At 40.8% G+C, this 23,726-nt stretch overlaps 2 protein-coding genes across 3 annotated transcripts; one reads left to right on the forward strand and one right to left on the reverse strand.

Moving 5' to 3' along the window:
• The first annotated feature begins 1,143 nt into the window (after window positions 1-1,143).
• Window positions 1,144-15,522, forward strand: CCNC (cyclin C). Of its 2 annotated transcripts, none has more exons than XM_082242390.1 (12): window positions 1,144-1,363; window positions 3,846-3,952; window positions 6,388-6,472; window positions 7,185-7,254; window positions 8,084-8,135; window positions 8,862-8,917; window positions 9,313-9,348; window positions 10,705-10,796; window positions 11,641-11,708; window positions 12,091-12,170; window positions 12,771-12,889; window positions 14,075-15,522. In XM_082242390.1, exons 1-12 carry the CDS (start codon window positions 1,332-1,334, stop codon window positions 14,151-14,153), a joined length of 876 nt encoding a protein of 291 aa, XP_082098516.1. In that variant the 5' UTR covers window positions 1,144-1,331; the 3' UTR covers window positions 14,154-15,522. The 2 variants fall into 2 exon arrangements, with proteins under 2 accessions (XP_082098516.1, XP_082098517.1); XM_082242391.1 differs by having other exon boundaries at window positions 1,148-1,363; window positions 13,917-15,522.
• On the reverse strand, window positions 15,516-22,292 carry TSTD1 (thiosulfate sulfurtransferase like domain containing 1). The gene is made up of 4 exons (XM_082242392.1): window positions 22,063-22,292; window positions 20,016-20,192; window positions 19,665-19,824; window positions 15,516-16,391 (listed from the first exon to the last, which is right to left on the reverse strand). Exons 1-4 carry the CDS (start codon window positions 22,235-22,237, stop codon window positions 16,328-16,330), a joined length of 576 nt encoding a protein of 191 aa, XP_082098518.1. The 5' UTR covers window positions 22,238-22,292; the 3' UTR covers window positions 15,516-16,327.
• Between the last annotated feature and the right edge of the window lie 1,434 nt (window positions 22,293-23,726).

Below are 23,726 nucleotides of genomic sequence, written 5' to 3' on the forward strand. Positions count from 1 at the left end.
GGGAAACACCACCATCAGCCACATCACTGTCTACAATGCAGAAAATGCTTTTGCAGAGGGAAAGCAATAGCACAGTGCCATTCTATGGATACAAGATACTATGTTGTCTATGGATACAAAGGATACAATGTTGTAATCCCACTTAAATTTCTTAAATCTGAACCTTTATTATACACCCTGGCTTCATATAGGTTGGTAACGTAACAGATATTTAAGTAGGGCATATATGGCTCTCTGACTGGGCTTGACCATACAGGCCTGTAGCAGGGTTTGTCCTACTCCAAGGGAAATTGGGGTGTCTAGAGGCTTGACTTCCCTGTACTGTAGTTAAGGGTAATGCATACAAATAACACACAATACAGTATTTGAAGCAGAAATATTGCCACAAATGAGCATATGTGAAAAATAGAAAGATAACAGGAAAAACATAGGAAATCTGTTGGGTTGGGAACAGTGTGTTCTGGATTCTCAGGAATCGCTTGGTGGACGAATGCTGCCAGCTGTGAACGGCTAGATAACGGCTCCCTCTGTAGGACTGAGATTGCTCAGTGTGTTGAATGAGGGCCAGAATTTTTACTTGTATTGAAAAAAAATGCCTTAGAATCTCTGCTGAAGGACTGGATAAAAATAATAATAATAAGGAAATATTGGAGCATGGTCTGAAGAGATGTGTTTGGGACTTAACAACACAGGATGAGGCAATCCCCTTTCTCAGGTAAGATTGCCATTTAAGTGATTTGAAAATATGCAAGGGCAGAATTACACCCTTGCTCGAGGGATAAAATCTGGGCTTTTTGTTATGACTGTCATGGTAGAATGCCCTCCCCGGATACAAAAACTCTTCTCTTTCCTCAATTCCTAATCTCAGTCTGCTGGTTTAGTGGGATAGTGAACATAAGACAGGGCGTAACTGTCTTCCCCAATGAATGTGCACTCATTTCGCTAAAATAACTCCATTTTGCACAAAAGCCCTCTAGGGCAAGGCAAAACTTAACTGATGCACCCTTGAACAGCTGAGGGTGAGGATAGCCGGCATTTTGAGTTTCCATTCGCCCCCCCCCCACCCCCATGGGCGGAACTTGTCTGCTGCGGAACTGATTTGCAAGGCGGCCGCGAGCTGCCGGACGACGGAAGGGTGAGCACGCAGAACCGAGGCTTGCCGCTTGTTAGGAGCGCAGCCGCTCATTACAGGCTCTTCTTTCCTGCCGCTGGAGCTGTTCCTGTTCCTGGAGTGGCGGGAGGGGGGCGTCAGAGGAGGCTGCACCGGTACCGGCGTCTGTGCTCTCCGCCTGGGCAACCAGAAACGAAAAGGCTCCCGCCGACTCCGCTACATGGCAGGGAACTTCTGGCAGAGCTCGCATTAGTGAGTAGCTGTTTTCACGGGTCTGGGTGCAACTAGGAGATGGGAGGCGAAAGCTGTGCCGGATTACCGGGGCGGGGAGGCACAAATGGGGGGGGGGGAGAAAAGGCGGGCGAGGCAAGTCCCCCCCCCCGTAGGTCCTCCATAGGTAATAGTCGTTGGAATATTAGGTGCGGTGAGTTGCGGCTTTGCGGGTGGAAGGGGTGTGCCTGGAGGTTGTGGCTTTTGGGGAAAATATGAATTCTTACACTGTTATATGTTTGTATGGCTTTATGCCAAAGCTGTTATGGGTTTTCTGCTCCTGGCTGTAAGGATGAAATTGGCTGTGTGTGCTGTTGTGTTTTTTCAGATGGAAAATCCCTTATAGAAAGTCATGCAAATCTATGGTAAAGTTCTGGTCAGCTTGCCTCAAAAACTGACTTTGTAGGGTTGGAAAAGGTCCAGAGAAGGGCATCCAAAATGTTCAAGGGGATGGAGAATCTCCCTATGAGGAAAGGTTGCAGCATATGGGGCTTCTTAGTTTAGAGAAAAGGCCGGTAAGAAGTGACATGGTGGAAGTTCATAAGATTTTGCATGGTGCAGAGAAAGTGGACGGAGAAAATCTTTTCTTCCTTTCTCATGACAGTAGAACTTGTGGGCATCCAATGAAGCTGAATGCTGGACGATTCAGGACAGATAAAAGAAAGTACTCCTCCATGCAGCACATAGTTGAACTTTGGAACTTGTTCTCCTAGGAGGCAGTGATGGCCACCAAACTGGGTGGCTTTAAAAGAGCATCATACAAATTCATGGAGGAGAAGGCCATTAGAGGCTAAAAGCCACAGTTCTACATGCACTGTCTGAGGCCATGTGCCTCTGAATACCAATTGCTGGGAATCGCAGGTGGGCAGAGTACTGTTGCAAGTTTCCCACAGGCATGTGGTTGGCTGCTGTGAGAGCAAGATCCTGGACTAGATGGGCCATTGGCCTGATCCAGCAGGCTCTTTTTGTGTTCTTTCATGTGGCATTGATAAGGTGACAGCACATGTAGGGCAAGGTGCTTTTGACACAGTAAAAGTGCTGCCTGCTGTATACTACATAATTTAGTAAAGACCCCCACCCCAGAGTTTTGTGGCGCTAAAAAAACCTAACAAACTATTGATGTTTTTTATTGAACCATACTACTAGTATCGCTTTATGCACACAGTCTTTTATTTTCTATTTTGGTTCAAATGGAAAGGCAACAAGTAGTTATTTAAATTTTGGATGGAAACAGGTAATGTGAAAAATGTGGGATGTTCTGATATCTATTTGTTGTTTACTGTGAGAGGAATGTTGCCCGTTTAAATTCATCATTTCCCTCTCCTTTCTTCAAATGCTTTCATACCTGCATATTGTATCTGTGCACAAATGAATATTGTACTACATCCCAAGAATTGGGTTGCTTATTTCCCACCACCTCCACCCACAGGAGGTGGGTGCATTGTGATATTATGAGGCTAGAGAACCTTCAGCAGATAACTTGAGGGTTACCAACTTAGTGCCCTACAGATGTTGTTGAGCTCCAACTCCCATCTGCCCAAGCCAGCATGGTCAGTGGTCGGGGAAGGTGGGAGTTGTAGTCCAGCAACATCAGGAGGCCACCATGTTGGCTACCCTTGAAATAACTGATAGCTTGTAAAAAATATCCATGGTGAAAAGGCTTGACTCAGGTTCATAATTTTTTTACAGAAAATGAATGGGTATCTTTTAGGATAATGCAAACTAGCACTTACTAATAGGAGAAAATTTCACCTGGCTGGAGATAATTCTCATTATTGCAGCAGTCAGTTTATCTTTCTTTGCCCACTTTTTATGTGTAACCTACCAGCACCTAAATTCTAAATGTGTTTATTTGTGAGAAAGTCTGATTTCAAAACCCTAAACAATATAAACACATAATTGGAAATCATGATGATGTTGAGATGCTTCTGGGACAGGTGCCACAGGCAGAGAGGCTGGATTGAATTTTTAGGTGTATGCATGCTTTGCATAGCATTTATTTATTTATTTAAATTATATTCTGCTTACTAACCAGAGTTCTTGAGGCATCTAGCAGTATATTTAAAATACAATAAAATAGAAAGAAAGTTACTAGGGCAGAACAAAGAAGTTTCTTCCTCATTCTCAGATACTGCAGATGCTGCTCTGCAGCTGAATCTCTCGGCCCCAGCAGGCCTCAGAGGAAATGTCTGCTGAAGCAGTCACAGGTTGGGGCTTCCTTGCTTGGCTGCTGCTGCTGTCTCTTGCAGCTGCTGGCTCTTGTGGCACATGTAAGAGGTGCTGGGGGAACAAATTAGTATGCTTCTGAATAGCTAGGAAAGTTTGTGGCTTTTGCATCAGGCTGTGTAGTAGAAGCTGAAACGTAGGCTGTTTTCTATTTGTGGTACAATGGCCTTCTGTTTAGCTGGTATAATAATCTAACTTATACTGAAAGTTGTCTCTTCTCTCTCCACTTTCTTTGTAGCTTACAATGGATTTTGGATAAGCAAGATCTGTTGAAGGAACGCCAGAAGGACTTAAAATTTTTGGCAGAAGAAGAATATTGGAAGCTGCAGATATTTTTTACAAATGGTAAAAATAGTTTCACTTTTAACTTAGCCCACTGTTTCATACTCTGTGTGCGATGAATTATTTTTGTGTTAATATCTTAAAATACACAAATTCACCATAACTTTTTTTTAGAAGAAACATTCATTAGGTACATGAACATGCTCCCCCAAGAGACCTTATCTTTCACCTTAAATATAGCATTCAGGTTTATTTATGGTTTGTTGTTTTTGGCATTATGCATATGCTTTCATCCTGAGACCTTGTGGATGCAAGGCATGTGTTCTAACACTGAACTTTGGGCATCTACTACATGTTTGTTTTTATGTGACAGTCCTTCAGGTCCTGGTTTAAAGGCAATAACATAATGCCTAGTTTGTATGTAAAGATGGCACTTGCAGGGGAGCTGAAACTGACTGCCCAGCCTTTACCGTGAGGTTATTCTTCTCTTGGTCCTTCACTTTAATAGTCCTTCTTGGGTTCCTCTGCAATTCTGAAGACTTGCTGTGAGACTAATAAGAGACTTCTCTGCCTTTAACTTGGATTCAGCTTGTATGATTCTTCTGTGGTGTAAGGCCAGAACATGGTTTGGACTTATGCATGTGTGTGCAAATGTGGCTGATGATCTTCCTTGTCATAGATGCTATCTGTTAAGCAGTGGCTTGTTAAGCCTGCCTAATGATTTTTTTTTAGCTACAGTAAGATCTGCACTGTGATCTGTTGGTTCTTAGCTTGTTTTCCTAGCCACTGTAGCAGATCTGTGTAAACTTAATATGGGAAAGAGAGGGAGTATGCTAGAAACTGCTATGGCTGGATGGAGAATATTTGTATAGTGCTGCTGATTTTTGTGTCGTGATATTTGGATATCATGAATGTACTCATGAATGTATACAGCATTTATTCATGGTGTTACAGTGCAGCATCAGGTTGATCACAATTGTAATGGTTGTTCCTTTAAACATTAATCATGTGTGCAAATGCCTTGCTTGGCAGTCAGCCTTTAAAATCTGTGCATAGTTATGTGAATTGGAATGGCATAACTTGCAGTGCTGTTTTAAAATGGCAGGATAATGATACAGCATTGCCATGTTCAGATTATAAATGGATGAGGGCATTCAGGAAAAATACCAAGTAATCACCTTATGTTTCATTCCATCATTCTGTCCTTCCACCTCTGCTCAGGATCCCAGACGGATGCTTCTAACATGCTTGGCACATCTCCTTTGCCTGGAAGGCCAAATAAGAGCTACCTGCACAGCTGACACCAGGGCTGCTTCTTGGCCAACTGGCAGGCAGAGCTTGTGATGGAGCAGCTGACTACTTCCTCTAGTGTCTCTCCCCCCTGCATCCCACTCCTTTCCCTAGATTAAATATGTCATACTTCAAACACCTGCTGCCCTGCCAAATTCAGCAACTATGTTGTTATTGGCAGCTTCATTCATTGAACAAATAACATCAGCGTTGTGATGTGGTTAAGCATTGTAGGCTAGAGGTGGCTCATTTTTTGTTTATTTAGCTGAGGGCCTATGGATCTCCAGAAGGCATGTGTGATGTAATTGTAGGAGTCTAGAGTAAGTGATTTGAGAGTTGCCTTAAATTGTACATCCTAGAGCAAACTGTTGCCTTCACTGTATGGAGATTCACATGCCTCTTCTTCTTTCATGGAGCCATCTTTAAATGTTGGAATTTAGTGCCATCTGACTGTGTTTGAACTAGTTTGACTTAGTGGGTAGCATGCTACACTTTGATCTAGAATACCTTTTGATCCCTCAGGTAGTTGTGGGGAAATCACTGATCCAGTTCAGCCATCAGTGGCGTAGCGTGGCGGGTGCAGGGGGGGCCGGCCACACCGGGCGCAACACCTGGGGGTTAGGGTTAGGGGGCGCAAATCCACGGGTTAGGGGGCACAAATTACTTGCCTTGCCCCGGGTGCTGACAACCCACGCTACGCCACTGTCAGCCATACATTTTCTGGCTTGTGAAATTTCAGTTTAGCAGCCAGAAACCACCATTAGACCACATTCCCATTTGTTCCTTGGTAGTTCCCTGGTATGTCTGAAACAGGGACCTCTGGTTTAATGTCAGTACCTGACAAGGATATTAAATCATGTTTTATATTATGGTTTAGCAGTCTGGAAAATGTATATAAGAACCAGGCAACTGTGCTATGGTCTCAATATGTAAAAATATTATTGATGTATCTTTTAGGGTTCCTGAGGGGATGAGTCGGTTAAACTTAACAACTCTTTACATATTTAGGCTGCAGTCCTATGCATCAGTACATTTCATGAAATTATTGGGGCTTTGAATAAATGTGGATAGGATCTGATTGTAATGACAGTGTAGAAATGTTGGCATAGTGGCTGTTTCACAGCGCCATGGGAGATAACCTTCACCACTTCTGATAAAATGCAAATTGTACTTTAAAATCTTAACTCAGTTTTGTTTTTGTTTGTAAGTTATCCAGGCCTTAGGTGAACATTTGAAATTAAGACAGCAAGTTATTGCCACTGCCACTGTCTACTTCAAAAGGTTCTATGCCAGGTAGGACTACTTTAGTGTGTATATATATATATATTTTCCTTTTTAAACAGAATTCATAAGTTAACAGATAAGTTGGTTTGTAGCCATATCCAGTGGGTACTGTTGAGCTGATGAAAGGCTTTTGTAAGCAGAATGGGAAGGGTAGTAATTTTCAGTTATTACATCCCACAATGCCATGGTGCCTCTGTAACAGCGATCCCAGATGCCTTCATCTGCCCCAGCTGTAATAAAACATATCTCCCATATTGGCCTCTACAGCCACAGCAGGCAATGTAACTCTCTAACAGTTTGACTTTACCCTCAGTAGCACACTCTTCCATTGTCTCCTGAGACAGATGGATGCCAGCACAACACACACAGTCTCTTTCCACCTGCTAAGTATGCTACAGAGGGTTGGGAGACCCTGCAGAACAGATTTAGAGGGGTGGGGGCTGCAGGAGGGAAGGCAAATAGCTAAAAACTGCTACCTTTCCCATTCTGCTTATGGAAGCCTTCCTGTCAGCTGAGTGATACTGTTCAATTCAACCCCATTGTCCTTCTATATATGCAAACCTTTATTTTATTTTATTTTATTTTATAAAATTTATACACTGCTTGATTGTAAAAAACCCTCAAAGCGGTTTGCAATATTGGTGGTAACTTTTCTAAAAAGCAGTGCTCTAGGTGAATAGCTCCTTCTGCCTTCTTAAAATCATGTACTGTAACTTTTCAGATATTCCCTAAAAAGTATAGATCCGGTACTAATGGCTCCTACGTGTGTGTTTTTGGCATCCAAAGTAGAGGTACGTAGAGCATATTTTTCTGTGCGTGCATAAATTTGGTATAAAAAAGAGCGGAATTTGTATTTAACCCTAAAGAGAAAAGTTAAATTGGAGCATTTGGTGGCTTTGTTTCTCCATGTGCTTCTGGGCGAAACAGGAGCTCCATTATTTGATGCTGCATCACACCTACAAGAGGGGGAGGGTTTCTTTTGTTGTATGTGTTGTTGTTTAACCTTTAAGAAGAAAATCAATAAAGATAAATTTTAAAAAGAAGATCCAGTGATGGTGATGAACTGTAGTTCATTACCATTCTAATCTGTCCTATTGGCTGAGTTGCTGTCTTGTCTTCTCAGTCTTTATAGATTCTAGGATTTAGTAAAGTGCATAGCATTTCTCCCACCAAGGGTTTTGTGCCCTTCCCACCATCATTATTGGTGTTTGGCTGTTCATACATTCAGAATAAATGGTGATCCTTGATCATACCATGCTTCCAGCACTACAGGTTGCTTTTCTTGCCTTGTGGTTACAGAAGCTAGGTACGAGGGCCATCTTGGCAGCTGAAAGATATTCTGCTGATGGGAAGAAAAGAGATTCCTTCTCAGACAGGCTTCTTTATTATTTGCAGCGTTGTTGTGACTATAGTAGGCTGAGGTGGAGGTGAATTTTTTTAAACCTGTTGACTATAGGCTGCAGTGGAGCTGGGCATGGCTGACCTTGGAAAGTGCTCAGCATTTGCCTATAAGCCTTTCAAGAGAATCTTCCTTTCACCCATCATAATGACAGGCAATTTGTCACAGTGTGTTTCTAGTGTGGAATACCTTCCAGTGTGACTTCTTTTTTCTTGTTTTAGGAATTTGGTGTGGTCTCAAATACAAGGTTGATATCTGCTGCTACTTCTGTATGTAAGTGTAAATCATGTCCTTTAAGTGTAAATCTGCTGCTTTATCATAGGTAAAATAGTCATCATAATAGTTATAGATAAAATGTTGTCTTTTTCATAGGAAGCTGTGCATTGCTTAGAAACTTTGGGGATTAAATAGTATAACAATATCTGAAATAAATAAAACAGATTAAGTACTAACTGAAATCAGTTTTCAATCTCAGCAGTAGAAATGAAAATGAATTTCTTTATCCTTAGTATGTTTGATACTTGGTTAAAGTCTGTCTCCCCTCACCCCTCTGCAGAATAGATATTTGCACATGCATGATAGCAGAAAACTAATTTCTAGAAACTGGTAAGTGCTTCCACACCAGTAGATAATTTGGTCAATTTGTAAGCTTTCAGAGTCTGGTAAACATTTTCTTTTAAAAAGCCATAACAACTTAATTTTCAAAGTATATAAACTAAATTTCAAAACCTATTCTCACCCACCCACTCTTTGCTTTGGTCATTGCAATACTATTTTATTCAGATTCTTTCATAGTAGTTTTTTATTGTACCTGAATTTTGTCAGGTAATCTCAGAAGTCCATATGCTCTAATGTACGTAGTTTCCAGGTGCTTGAAAATGTAAAACAATACATCCAATATCCACTCCTGTGAGATTTGTGAGTTCAATGAAAAATAAATATGATGGTTTAATTTTATCCTCTTTTTAAAAAAAGTCTCTTGACTTCTTTTAATTGCAGTGAAAACTAGGTTTTCGTATGCCTTTCCGAAGGAATTTCCTTATAGGATGAACCATGTAAGTAACCCTGTAGTGATATAGTTTGCATTAGCATATCATCTCTGAATTAGTACATTGGCACCTCCACCATAAATATATTTATTTGAAAGTAAGCTCCACCAATTGATAAGTGGAACTTACTCCCTCATGTGCATCACTTACATTGCCCTTTTGTAAATGGGTGCAACAGTTGAACTGGTGTCTAATAAAATGTATTATGCACAAAATTTCATTACAATATATTTATATTGTATTGTAAATATATTTACAATATATTTATACAATATATATATATGTTACAATATATTTATGTTGAGTGGAATGGATTTACCTAGTCTCCAAAGTGTTTTCCCTCCTTCCTTTTAATGTGTGCAGTGTGTTTGATATGATTAACTTATTTTCTATTTTTGCAGATACTAGAATGTGAATTCTATCTCTTAGAATTAATGGTAAGTTCATCTGTTTACCTCTGCATTGGCTTAACTTTATACAGCTTTATATACAGCTTTCCTATTTGTTAAAGGGGATGAAATGAGCTAAATAGGCAATATTGTCCACACCTCTCCCCAGTTGCACTGCAAGGAGCATTCATTTTTATAGTTTAGTAGTCCATGAAAGCTAAGCAGAAGTTAAGAATAGAGTTGCTCAAATTACATATAAAACCCGAATGTTTTCTTTGTATAGATATTTGAATACATTATATTCAGTTTGTAAGACATACAGTGGTACCTCGGTTTATGAACTTAATCCGTTCCGGATGTCCATTCTTAAACCAAAGCCGTTCTTAAACTGAGGCGTTCTTTCCCTAATGAGGCCTCCCGCTGCTGGTATCTTTCCACCCCACCATTCTGATTCCGTTCGTAGACCGAGGTAAAGTTTGCTAACCGGAACACTACCGGTTTTGCAGAGTCCGTATACCAAATAGTTCGTAAACAGGGCTGATCTTAAACTGAGGTACCACTGTACTATAAATACTTAACCACAGGTGTAGGTTCAGGGACCCATGTCATGTTCTTACATCTCATAAATACTTCTCTGGAAATGTGTGTACTCTTGGCTACTTTATGTACTGACAACTGCTCTTCCAATCAGTCAGCTAACCAGTACAGGCAGCACAGCTACTCTATTCATCAACATCATGTTGGTCAGACAACAGGCAGTGTAATACTTTGGACTCCACCCACCTTTAGCTTTGGCCCTGCTCACCATTGGCATGTGGCCTCTATCAGATTACCCTTGACTTTTAAAAACTCTGTTCTAAGGTGTGCTTTGTGGTTAAAAAATCTCCCTCTTTTTAGTGTGGTTTGCAACACATAGCGCCTTTGCACATTGCACCTCTGTTCTGAACTAGTGGAGGAGGAGCTTCCTCCTACAGTCTCTCTGACATAATGCCCCATTTATATTATAAGAAGTGAGAACTTACTTGAATTTCAAACTAGTGCCAGTTATTTTGGCAAGCTTTTAGTTTATGTAGTTTTAAACACAGGCTGTTCTTTTGCAAGATTCATTTTCCAGTGAGGTATTTAGGTTTGTGGGCAAATAAGGTTTTTGTTGGCTACAGTTGTGTCACTTTGCGTCTCTGAGGGAAATAGACTGATAGGCAGTCTGTCAGCTTCTACAGAGGAGTATTCTAAAGAGACTACTGACCTCATTTTGACAGAATAAGGGTGCTGCAACAGTAACATGTTGAATGGAAGGCAGGAAGCACCTAAATTTGTAAGTCAGATGTTTTGAATTCTTGCTAGTGACAATGAGCTTTGTGCTGCACTTAATTTTAAATGGCCTTTTAAAATCAATCTTTCCAGGACTGCTGTTTGATAGTATACCATCCTTATAGACCTCTACTCCAGTATGTGCAAGATATGGGCCAAGAAGATATGCTGCTACCCCTTGCCTGGTAATAAATATAAAAATGTTTAAAGAGTGTGTTCATCTGAGGAAGAGTACAAGATTAAATACAACAACGGAGGTGAAGTCTGCTAACTGACTTTGCAGACACTTTCCCCAGTTTGCCAAAGCCATGTGAGCCAATATCTAGACATTTTCCTGGGGATCAGTATTAGTTTAATACATACTGGAGAACACATGGAACCAGTTTGGTTTATTTGCCACCATTGGATTGTTTTACATATGACATGTACAGCCTTTTCTTCAAAACACCCAAGGGGAACACATAGTAATTAGATACTCTGATTACTATTTTATTTATTTAGTATATTTATCCCTGCTCTTCATGGAACTCAAGGTGGCTTCAGCAAGGTGCCTGCCCTCAAATCGTCCCTAACCTTGTCTTGTAGTAGGAAAGATGACATCATATAATGTCTCTGAAGTTGTACCTTGGTTGTAGAATGCCCTGGAACTTGGACGTTTTGGCTTCTGAACGATCGAAACCCAGAAGTAAATGTTCCAATTTTTGAACATTCTTTTGGAAGCCAAACATCCGAAGGGGCTTCCCTGGCCAATCAGAAGCTGTGATATGGAAGTCGAATGCTTTGGAAGTCGAATGGACTTCCGGAATGGATTTGGGAAGAAATTAAACCAGTGTTCCAAATTGCAAAGTATGTAGGGGGGGGGGGGAATACAATGAAATGTGTATATAATGATAACCAACATCCTGATTTCAAACAGAATGTAAATGTTTAAAGGAGAAATAAGCTGGTGTGTTTGTGGCATATTACCTTGACTCCCTTATGTGAAGAAATGAATGGCAGCATGCTGATTGGTTGCTTTTGTTTGTGCAGGAGGATAGTGAATGACACGTATAGAACTGATCTTTGTCTGCTGTACCCTCCTTTCATGATAGCTCTAGGTAAGTAACATGTTAAAAAGTGCTTTATCGCTATTTGAATGGAATGATTTGGTGTAGAGTTCCACCCATGACCATCTTCATATAAAGTCTGGTGTTGATATCATAGCCTCAGTTTCATTTTTTTACTTAGTAACTGAAATGCTTTTATGGTGTTAATTTTAAAAAAATCTAATGGAGCAACTAGGACACAAAAGTTAAATGTACACGTTAAGTGTCAGTGTGAAAAGTATCTAGAATGGCTCGATGGAAAAATCCTCTCTTGAGACGTAGACAGTGGTACAAAGAACATGTTCTAGAAATGTCCTTTGCCATTACTAGTATGTTACCCACCATTCTGCAAGTATTGTTATCTAACCTTATGCAACATTTGTTTCCCTTGCAGCTTGTCTACATGTGGCTTGTGTTGTCCAGCAAAAGGATGCTAGACAGTGGTTTGCTGAGCTCTCTGTTGATATGGAGAAGGTAGATACATTTTCTTTCCTAGGTACAGATTTATTGTGTAATGGGAAAACATGTATGCTAGCCACATGTCCTCATGTAAAGTGGTAGCTTCATAGGACCAGGTATTATAATCACTTCTTGACAATGCTTGAACACCGGACTAGCTTCTGGTCATTTTTGGGGCAGAATTCATGGTGCAGGTGCTTATTTTCAAAGTCCTATGTGTATTGGAACTGGGCTGATGTAAATCAAACGAAGGCTGTGTTTATTTCCTCTTGAAATTACTGACCATTCAGCTAATTTCCTAGTGCACTGATCTCTGAGTATAAACTCTATTATGCTCTAAGATTAAAGCTCACATTAATTCCCAGTAACAAATCCCAAATAATCCCAAGTACCAATGTCTTAAGATGTTGAATGTTTTAAAGTAGGCTCAGAATTTGTCCTTCCCCACCCAGCAGGTAAAATATTAAATATATTATTACTAAATTTAAACAGACAGAGGGTAACAGAAGACTTAATATTTTCGGACCTATTCCTTGTATATGAAGTGTGTGCCTGTTGCTGGCAGACACATAGAAACATGCCTACGTTTTGTCATCTGGACATATTTTTGTTTAGATTTTAGAAATAATCAGGGTTATCTTGAAACTGTATGAACAATGGAAGAACTTTGATGAAAGGAAAGAAATGGCTACTATTCTAAGTAAGATGCCTAAACCAAAACCACCTCCAAACAGGTAGGCGTCTTCAAACTTTGTTCTCTCCTTGTTGTACTTACCTATCCCTATTTCTATATCTGTCTATATTTCTCTTGATCTGAAGAGTGTATCCAAAGTGTAAACAAGAATTTTAACCATATTCCAGAGATCTATCCGAATGTGTTCCTAGTTGCTAGAAATTTGATGGTTCTCATGTTAACAGTTACACAACTTCCTGCTTTTCTTTTGTGAAATGAGTTAACTCTCCAGAATTGTGTAGGCATAGGCAACCTCCTTCTGAATCTTCAGGGACTATAACAACCTTTATCAATATCGTTTGAACATGATGAATGGCTGTGCTTGAACATAATGCTTTAAACTATCATTTTGGACTGTTAGTCATTGGATGTTTGTAAACTGAGTGACATTGTTCCTTGACTATCATATTAAAGCTTTTTGGTTTGCAGGGACCTTTTTACCAGGCACATTGTCTGCTTATAACAAATAGGATTAGCACAGGCTTACTGGCAAGGGGTTGGTGGATAGGTTGTTGTGATTTTGGATAAGATATACATAACCTTTGCCCCTTGCAACTCTGGTTATGAGCTGAGTGTGAGATCATTGTGTGGGCTAAATTCTATACCTGATTTTTGAAAAACAAGTGTGCATTTCAGGAACAAGTAATCTTTTTAATAACCACACTGCTCCCTACCCAGGCAGTTGTTGGCATAACTAAGTGAAAGTATGAAGACAAAAGCTACAAGGACTCAGAAAACAATTTGTAGGAGTTTGAGGCAAATTTCCGTGGTGCTGTTTACATTTTGCCACTTGCACAGGCTCTCCTAGAATAAATTCTTGTATGCTCTCACATGAAGTAAATGTAATTAAAGAGCTGCATGTTGATTGACCTTGTCCACTGTGACTTCTTGTGCTTCCAAGATTGTAGAATAAAGACTGTAATCTCCTGCCTTGCTGTTACATTAGAGATGCCTTCATGAAATGAATCCACAGAAGTAAAAGAAATAATTTTTAAAAAATATATCCATATTTGTTTTGTCCCAAACAGTGAAGGCGACCAAGGTCCAAATGGAAGTCAGAATTCTAGCTACAGCCAGTCTTAAGTCATTCCAAAGAAACTCATTGTGGACCACTTTGGATTATGTCATGATGGATTTTTTCTTGTGTGGAAGACATGAACACAAGGTTTCAATAATGTCTTTTCAGAAAGAACTTGAAGAATGTTTCTGTCAAGCATATTGAAAACTTTTCCATAAACACACACCCATTTGAATTGTGGCACTAACACATTTAACACCACTTCTCAGTCTCCAAACAAGTCAAAAGCCTGGATAAAGCTAGAAAAAACATGATTAACTTCAGTATGGACAGCATTCAACACTTTAGTTGTTTTTTTAAAAAAATGAAGAGTTAAAGAAACTGTTACCACGAAGCTGGGTGAGTAACTGGATCGTCTTGCCCCCATACCAGTTTGACCACAGGAGGTGGCTTGAAATGTTGGATTTGAAATCCTAATTGACCAGGTATATACTCTAAATGCTAGTGAATATTGTACAAGAGGGAAAATGCACTTCTTCAGTAAATTCTTGAAAGGAAAAGACTCCTTAAACAAAGAGTAAGATAGTTTTGCATTCCTCACCTGAAATTTAACAAGATAGTCTTAGTCTATACCTATAATTTGCTAGCAGAAATTGAAATCCAGTACCCAAAAAAGTGCAATATGTATAATGCAAATTGTGGCTGTTGTAGGGAGGAAAATTTCAACCTTTACAAGTGCTAAACTATTAAGTCATACTTTGCAATCCAATCAAGTTGAATAATCTAACCTATTTGAGGTAATGGTGGATGTGTTGTGTGCTATAGAAGTTAAGCTTGCCTTCATTGTTACAAATCATTCATCGTAACAGAGGCTTCTTAAGTAAGCAGCAAGTATTCAGATGAAAATAAAACGTACTCCGTAGGAAACTATTTATTAATTACTGTAAAAATTTAACTAGAGAGGCTTAATTTTTTTAAAACCACAGGGCCATATCCTGTGCTCTTTACTCAGGCACACCTTCCACTGAAAATGAGATTTGCTTCAAAGCCTTCAGATTTTAATGAACATTATGCACACACAATTTCATAATAAAGTAAGTGTCTGTTATCCTAAAACAAAATCAAATAAAAATAACTACTGGATTTCAGTCTTAGGTCTTTTTTCATCCCAGAGAACAACTTTAAACTGGCACAAAGCCAGAGGAATGTTGGTTTGAAGAATCTTGTCACTTGGTGCTTGTTCTAAAACTTGATTTTTTAAAAAGCAGCAGTGCCTGCTTCTACTTGATCTGTCATTCAATTAAGTGTAACCAAAGTGTTTTTGTATGCAAGTGATTGGGCTCTTTGCACTTAACTGTAAGTTATTTTTATAAAGTGTGTTTGGATACTGACTTACGAAAACACTTCTGTGAGAAGTGATGTGTTTCTGGCCTTTTCATACTCTCCTTATTTGTTCTGCTTATTTTGTTGTCTTGTTCCACACCCGTGCTAACATGATTGGTTGAAGACACCTTGTCCTTAGCCATATGGAAATTAATTTTGTTCCCCTGAGGGTTTAAACTTTATTTGTAATATGAACTAGCTGGGTAGGAATAAAAACAAATGCAAATTGACAACTTTGTCTGGTTCTTTTATTCTGGAGTGATAAATAAACAATACAAATAAATCAAGGTGGTATTGCAGATATATAAATAAAGAATGGAATCAGGATCCGCTGAAATCGGTGGAAGTTGTTTAATTGGAAATATGATTGCATTGTTGATTTAACGGTGGAATAGTAATAGGTTATGTAGATGTAGCATATTGTATTCATACTATGAGCACTTCCCCTGTTGGATAAAAACATGTTTCCACACACTATTACTTCCACGAGCATTTACTATCAGAAAGCAAAAAGCAGAGCTATACAAAGAGTCAAAGACTTTAAAAGCAAGAAGAAGAAACCAAGGTTATCTCTTACATGCTGGATAAACATTTGAGCTCTGTTTTATGTACAGGAAAAATTACTGGGAAAATTAGCTAAAGTTGTTTGAAGAAAGTGTCTAATTACTAATTTTAAAATGCACAATTTTAATTTGAAATCACGACTAACCAAAATTCAGTTAGCATGTCAGAGTTGAAATTAATTGCAGTGTTAAGAGAACAACCTGATTATTATTAGGCTATTATATTGATCCATTGCAAATTTCATTCAAATAGCAAAACTATTTAAGAGGAAATATTCAAATTTTGGAGAAGATATTTCCATAATGGGGAATAGCCTGGTTGAATATTCAAAACAGGTATCAGTTCTTTCCTGCTGTGTAACACAACCAATATACTGCTACACAAAATAGTTCCTAAATCTATATAGATCCTTAATAAAAGTTAGCCTTCACTCTGTGTACTATGAGGATACTGAATAGGTCACTATTCCTGACGTCATTTCCCCGCAGAAGATTCATACTCAGCCCATTCCTTGAAGCCACCAGCATAATTCTGAGCTCTGCAAGCACATAAAGTAAGCATCTTAACATTTCACACTTCATACAAAGTATTTTAGTTAGTTATCCTTTCTCTAAAACATACTGGCCAGATCACTGATTTGCTCAGAACTCAGTGGGCTCAAAACTTTACGGGAATGTTAACCTTCTACATACAAATTCAAAATACTTTGTGCTGCATTCTCTGGTGTAACAATTATTATTTAACAAGACAAGGAAACAAAGGAGCATGCATATGATGTCTTCCTCAAACAACACAACCCACAATAGCCTCTTAAACAAATAGTTCATTTTGCAAAACAGATACAGTTTTATTGAGTAAAAACTATTAATCACACCACTGGATTTGGCTGCAGCCCATACAAGATTTTTAATTCTGGTTTTTGTCACAGCAGCCAAAGGTATTAAGAGTCTGCAGAATCTACGCAGAACCTTTGATGTAGCAAAGCAGAATAAGGTATCACCTTAGTTATGTTTTTTAAAATCACAACTGTATTTCCTTTTAAGAAGAAAGCTGTGAAATGGCAGGTGGCAGTTTTAGATTGAAGGCAACGACTGATTTACATGCGTCCAAGGCGGCCCAGAAGTAGCTGGAAAAGGGGGCAGAAGGGGGCCTAATGGGCTTATGCATGCTTCATTGTTGCATGCGATGATGACCTGAAATGCAATCCCCACACAAATCAGGGGTTGCCTCTATTTCCATGTATAGTGGTACCTCGGGTGAAGTACTTAATTCGTTCCAGAGGTCCCTACTTAACCTGAAACTGTTCTTAACCTGAAGCACCACTTTAGCTAATGGGGCCTCCTGCTGCTGCCACGCCGCCAGAGCACAATTTCTGTTCACATCCTGAAGCAAAGTTCTTAACTAAATCCTTCGAAGACAGAGGTCCTATGGCTAGGTCGGGATAGCATAGGGATGAGGGACCAACTCCCTTCTCTTGCGGGGGCCCAATTAGTGCCATTGCCTTCCGTTAAGAGTTTGGGTGTAATCCTTGACGCCTCCCTTTCCATGGAGGCGCAAGTCACAGCAACAGCCAAGGCGACATTTTTCCACCTTCGCCGCATCAAGCAGTTGGTCCCTTACCTTTCCCACCCCGACCTGGCCACAGTGATCCATGCGACAGTCATCTCCAGGCTTGACCACTGTAATTCGCTCTATGCGGGGCTGCCCTTGAAGCTGTCCCAGAAACCAGCGGGTACAGAATGCTGCAGCGAGGCTCCTCATGGGGTCTCTGCCATGGGAGCATATTCATCCAGTGCTTTTCAAGCTGCACTGGCTCCCGGTGGAGTACAGGGTCAGATTTAAGGTGCTGCTTTTGACCTTTAAAGCCCTTCACGGCCTAGGACCCTCGTACCTACGGGACCGCCTCGCCTGGTATGCCCCACAGAGAGCCTCAAGGTCCATAAATAACAACACCCTAGTGGTCCCAGGCCCTAAAGAAGTTAGATTGGCTTCAACCAGAGCCAGGGCCTTTTCAGCACTGGCCCCAACTTGGTGGAACGCTCTGTCTCATGAGACCAGGGCCCTGCAGGATCTGATTTCTTTCCGCAGGGCCTGTAAGATTGGAGCCAATTTGATTCCCTCCCCCCCTTTTTTCTTTTTTCTTTTCCTTCTCCTGCAATGAGGCTTCATTTTAATATTTTAATGTTCCATTATTTTAATGTTGTATTTTATTTTTGTTTTTAAGTTGTAATCACTCATCTTGTTTTTATTATTGCCTGTAAGCCGCTCTGAGCCCGGCCTTGGCTGGGGAGGGCGGGGTATAAATAAAAAATTATTATTATTATTATTATTATTATTAACCTGAAGTACTATTTCTGGGTTAGCAGAGTCTGTAACCTGAAGCGTATATAACCCGAAGCGTATGTAACCCAAGGTACCACTGTACTATCTTCAAGGAAGATTTGTTACTCTATGCAGGGCTGTAGCTAGGAGGTGGTGAGGTGGGCCCCCACCAAGGCTGCAGATGGGGGGACACAAAATCAGCTAAAATATGTCCATAAATATGTCTATAAATAAAAATATTGATTATTGCCTCATAAGAAAAGGTTTTAAATAGAGGGTGAATTGAATGGGTAGAGGAGAGGTGGAAAGAAGAGCTAATTTGTCCGTGGCTAGGGGGCGCAATCTGGACGGTTTTGCCAGGGGTGCAAGATCACCTAGCTACGGCTCTATAGCTATATTTACTGCAAATGGAGCCCTGTGAAAAATACATACACTTAGAATTAAAGAATTCTGGGAAGCTGCTGAGCACAGAGATTAGTGTACCAGTACTGAGCTGAATGCCAGTCTTCCTATACATTAAAAAAATCCTAGTTATCTCAAGCTGTCTTCATTTCAGCAGTCTAATGTAGGTGTTGTGTGTGACATTTTTTGTTGTGGCTGTTAAACGATTGGCTGCCAGGAATCCATGACAATCTATTGCAAATCACTCAGAGTGCTGCTAGTAGATCCTGATCTATGTTCTGCCCACCACTGCTCTAGGCAGTTTGCTGTCAGCCTACATGCACGAGAACATTACTTTTTGTGATTGCTTCTACGGAGTGAAATGCCTGTAGCATTCCAAAGAACTTAAAACAAGCTGACCTAGTTTTTTTGTTTTTTGTTTAAAGGACTAGAGTGACCAGTCCTGCTTCAGCCTCACTGACTTGCACAAATAGATGGCACAGACTACTTGCAACTGTAATGATTAAAATTTCATGGCAAGGGTGATACGTTTTGAATGGCAGGAGACAAAGGTTCCGGTTTGCTTCAGTGGTGCCAGGCCTAGGTCTTCACTGAGCAACAAGTTACAGTGGTGCCTCACAAGACGAAAAGAATCCGTTCTGTGATTCTCTTCGTCTAGCGGTTTTTTCGTCTTGCGAAGCAAGCCCATTGATGGATTAGCGGATTAGCGCTATTAGCGGCTTTTAGCGGCTTATCTGCTGATCGGATCAGCTGATAAACGGCTTAGCGGCTTAGAAAAAGGGGGGGAAAGGGGGAAAAACCAGCAGGAACTTGCAAAACATTGTCGTCTTGCGAAGCAAGCCCATAGGAAATTTGTTTTGCGAAGCACCTCCAAAACGGAAAACTCTTTCGTCTAGCGAGTTTTCCGTCTTGTGGGGCATTCATCTTGCGGGGCACCACTGTACTTAGAAGCAAAGATCAGGGTCATGGAATGAAAAGCTATTGATTCACCACACTTCAGAGTAGAACATCAGGGTAAGTATTAAAGCAGAGGTAGAAGTCAGTAAAGATACATTTATGCAGTTTGTCCCTGAGTATATATACTTACCTGCTGAAACCCAGAGACTTTGCAGCAGCTAGAGCTTGTATGCTTCTCACTCCTGCCATACAGGAAAACACTAAAATGTCTGATTTAGAAGGCATATCTTGATTGTATATCTCCTTAAAATGTACCGGTTCCATCTGCAAAGCTTCCACAACCTCGCCCACTACAAAAACAAAGACTGACTGTTGAATTAAGCAGCTGACTATGATGAATCATTATAAAGCAAGTAAGTGCAAAAGGTCATAAAATCCATGATACGTGGGTGAACCTTACATATCTCCTGTTACATAGGTAAAAGGTTTTGAGCTAGCTGGCCTTGTATTTCCTCCTCACTCAGGAAGTGTGGAAGCTTACATGGAATGCTGATGGATCCAGGAATTTTCCCATACTGCTCAATTTCCCATTTTTCTCTAACATCAACAAGCAAAATGGCCTTGGATTGCAGCAACTCCTTGAGTTCTTTGTAGGAGACCTTATCTTTAGCAGTGCAAAAACGGCAAACAATCACGTCTGGCTTTTCAGTTTTTAGATCTGTAAAGAGAAGAAGCTATTACTCAAGCAAGCAATATTGTCTCTGGACCATCATTTCTCAAATACATCTACTAGCAACTTCTAATGTTACCAGTGAGCACAGTTTATGCTAGTGGCTTTATAGGGCAGAGCTTTCCAAACTTTTCATGTTGGTGACACACTTTTAGACATACACACTGCAGCTGACACACTATGTCGTGACACACGGTATCCTCCCCCCCCAAATATTGCATTGTCAAATGTACTCATAGATTTTCATAATTTCTGTATCATTAGAACTCATGATCTGACAGTGAAATTGAAAGGGAGTAGTAGACTCAGAAGAGAAAGTGTTTCATCAAACAACACATCATGTGGTATAGGCCACTGGCCTACACACCATTTTAAAGGTGATTATGTTAAACCAGATGAGGGGTTATTAAGATTGGCAAAATGCTTTTTTTGTGTTTTGCTGAGAGTTGTAAAACTCTACAGGTTCAGAGTACAGTGGTGCCTCGCAAGACGAAATTAATTCGTTCCGCGAGTTTTTTCGTCTAGTGAATTTTTCGTCTTGTGAAGCACGGTGTCGGGAAAGTTTTGGAAAAGCTTCAAAAATCACCAAAGTCTTTAAAAACCTCAAAAAAGGCTACCACACGGCGTTCTATGAGTTGCTCCTCGAAGTCAAGTCGCAACTGTATTAACGGTGTTAAGAAAAAGGAAACAAACTTGCAAGACGTTTCCGTCTTGCGAAGCAAGCCCATAGGGAAAATCGTCTTGCGAAGCAGCTCAAAAAACAAAAAACCCTTTCGTCTAGCGAGTTTTTTTGTCTTGCGAGGCATTCGTCTTGCGGGGCACCACTGTATTTTTATAGTCCACAAAACCACATGCTATAATAAATTTGTTAGTCTGGACTTACTGTGTGGTATCTTTAAAATGTTTTCCTTTTAGGGAGAAGAGGGGCCCCAACCGCCCTTGCTCCCAGCCTGGCACAAAGCAAGCTTGGATTCCAGCCTCTCCCTCCCATTCAAGAGGAGATATAGGGAAACAACCAATGCAATGAAAGATATAAAAACAGCTTAGAACTATTCTCCCTAAGTGTGAAATATGTAGTTGCTACTTAACTGTGGAGCACAAACCCACAAAGCTCCACTGTCACATCACCAGGTCTCTTGTGACATGTGGGTGTGCTTACCCTTCTCTTCTGATCAGGGAATAACTTAAATATATAGCATCTGATCTGATATTGAGATATGATACTACTTCCTCCTTTAAAATTTCCTACATGCAAAATCGTCACACCTTTGTCCCCAGCTGCTTTACAGAGGCATGAGGTCATTACTCTTTTACAAAGAAAGAATGAGGCCGAAATATAGCATAGGCAACTTTGCCCAATTTCTCCTCCCCCCCTCCCTTTCGGAATAGGAAGCTAGATCTGGCGGCTTCAATGGATCTATTTCGCAAGCGGAGCCAAACGTCCTAATCCTAAAATTAGGACTGAGAAATGTTCCACTAATGAAACATAACTGGGTTAGGGGGCACATTTTATGGTCAGGGATGCCGCACGGAATCACAGACTTGTAGAATTGGTAGGGGTCGCGAGGGTCATCTAGTCCAACCCCGTGCCGTGCTGGGATTTTTGGCCCAAGGTGGAACTCGAACCCTAGACCCTGAGATGAAGAGTCTCATGCTCTCCCGACTGAGCTATCCCAGCAATCAGATCTGCTGAATTATGCAAGTGCGGATCTGATCTTACACTGATGCTAGCAAACGTCAGATTATGCTGTAGGTTCGGTATAGGGAAGGAGAGGTGCTTTCTCCCCAGCCCCGCCCCGAAGCGCGCGCGCCGGCGTCTCCCCTCTCTCCCAGTCCCCACCCACTCCGGGGCACTTACGGGCCGGACTCCAGCAGGGGCCACGGCCTGCTCCCGATTCCGGCCGCAGAATGGAGCCGCGACCGTGGCTCCCTGCCAGCAGGCACTTCCCTCGCCCGCCTCTCGCACTGACCCCTGTCCGCTTTGCTGTCAAAAGAAAGGTCGCCCGACCCAGCCGGCTGCAGCAGCCCCACATGTTGCCCAACGCGGCTCAGGTATCTGCGCGTTTGAACATGTCTCCTCCCATTCTTTGCCGGGCTTCCCAAGCTATAGCAGGCCGTGTCGTTTGCCTGTCTTTTCGTCTGTGCCTTATAGGCGCTTTGCACCAGAAGCTGCTACCTCAATCCTATGCCCATTTGCTTAGAAGCCTCCTGTAGGGCTTACTCCCGAGTACACAAAAGACATTTAAAGTGCACACACACACACATATCCCTCAAAGGAATTGTACTTTACCCCTCAGAGAACTACAGTTCCCAGCACCCTTAACAAACTACAGTTCTCAAGGTTCCTGGGAGTGGGGTGTGTGCTTTAAACGTATGCTGTTTAAAGTGAGTCTAGAATTGCATGCCAAATAAGCACTTCTGTTTTCTTCTCAACCCAGTGGAACGGTTTACCTACCTCTAGAGGTTGTGGACTCTCCTTCCTTGGAGGTTTTTAAGCAGAGGTTTGATGGCCATTTATCATGGATGCTTTAGCAGAGACTCCTGCATTGCAGCCAGGGGTTGGACTAGATAGCCCTTGGGGTCGCTTCCAACCCTACAATTCTGATTCTATGAGTTGTATTATGTTAACACCACTTCCTTTTCTCTGGATGCGCCCCTCAGGGTGCCCTCAGTTTCCCCTTTTCTGCACAATTAAGAAGTTCTTTTGTTTATGCCCTCGTTTCACCTCAAAAGCATATTGTAGGGCTGGAAAAGGTGCAGAAGAGGGCAATCAAAATGATCAAGGGACTGGAACAATTCCCCTATGAGGAAATGATATAATATTTGGGGCTTTGTAGTTTAGGAAAAAGTTTAGGAGTAAGCGGGGACACGCTAGAAGTGTATAAAAATATGTATGATGTTGATAAAAGTGGATAGAGCAAAGCTTCTTTCATAATTCCACAATCAGTGAAGTGGAATGTTGAAAGATTGCTGGGGAAAGCATTCTACTCCCCCCCTACCTTAATTTGATGGTACAAGATTTCAAGTATTACTATGTTTTTTAAAAATATACTAACAAGTGTAGAACTCTATAATCACCCTTGGGCTAGTCTTGGGGAGCAAAGATCACTCCTATACTTGAGCCTTCCACATGGCAAGCCTTGTGCTACCAGCTGAGACTACAGACTGGTGATTCACCCGGTAGCATTATTTATGACAACATTCCTTACACAGAAATGCTTCAAATTATATTGCTTTATGCAAACAAATACTTTTAAAACCTAGATGAGGCTTATTCATTCATATGAAACTTTTTTTTTTTTTTTTTTTTTGCTAGCAAGTTTTCTATAAAACAGTCATGGGTGCAATTTTCCAAAGTGTATTTCTGTGTACATCTGTAATGAAATGTGTATTGTTTAAAATATATACTTCACAATATTTTGAAAGGCCTTTAGCAGCCAGCCTTGTGGCATATGGTGGCTTTGCATTTCCACATGCAAGACCTATCACTGGTACAAACCAGTCATGTCATACGATAGCTAG

This window comes from Podarcis vaucheri (genome assembly GCF_965113315.1).
Source record: "Podarcis vaucheri genome assembly, contig: HAP1_SCAFFOLD_227, whole genome shotgun sequence".
In the NCBI taxonomy this organism is placed as follows: Eukaryota; Metazoa; Chordata; class Lepidosauria; order Squamata; family Lacertidae; genus Podarcis; species Podarcis vaucheri.

Excerpts from the sequence above, each read along its gene's own strand:
- CCNC (XM_082242390.1), top strand. The coding sequence starts at position 1,332 with ATGGCAGGGAACTTCTGGCAGAGCTCGCATTA. Across the intron at positions 8,918-9,312 it reads TTCCTTATAGGATGAACCAT|ATACTAGAATGTGAATTCTA; the intron begins GTAAGTAACCCT and ends CTATTTTTGCAG. Across the intron at positions 10,797-11,640 it reads ATGCTGCTACCCCTTGCCTG|GAGGATAGTGAATGACACGT; the intron begins GTAATAAATATA and ends TTGTTTGTGCAG.
- TSTD1 (XM_082242392.1), bottom strand. The coding sequence starts at position 22,237 with ATGTGGGGCTGCTGCAGCCGGCTGGGTCGGGCGACCTTTCTTTTGACA. Across the intron at positions 20,193-22,062 it reads CCCCTGCTGGAGTCCGGCCC|ATCTAAAAACTGAAAAGCCA; the intron begins GTAAGTGCCCCG and ends TTCTCTTTACAG. Across the intron at positions 19,825-20,015 it reads TGGATCCATCAGCATTCCAT|TGGGCGAGGTTGTGGAAGCT; the intron begins GTAAGCTTCCAC and ends TTGTTTTTGTAG.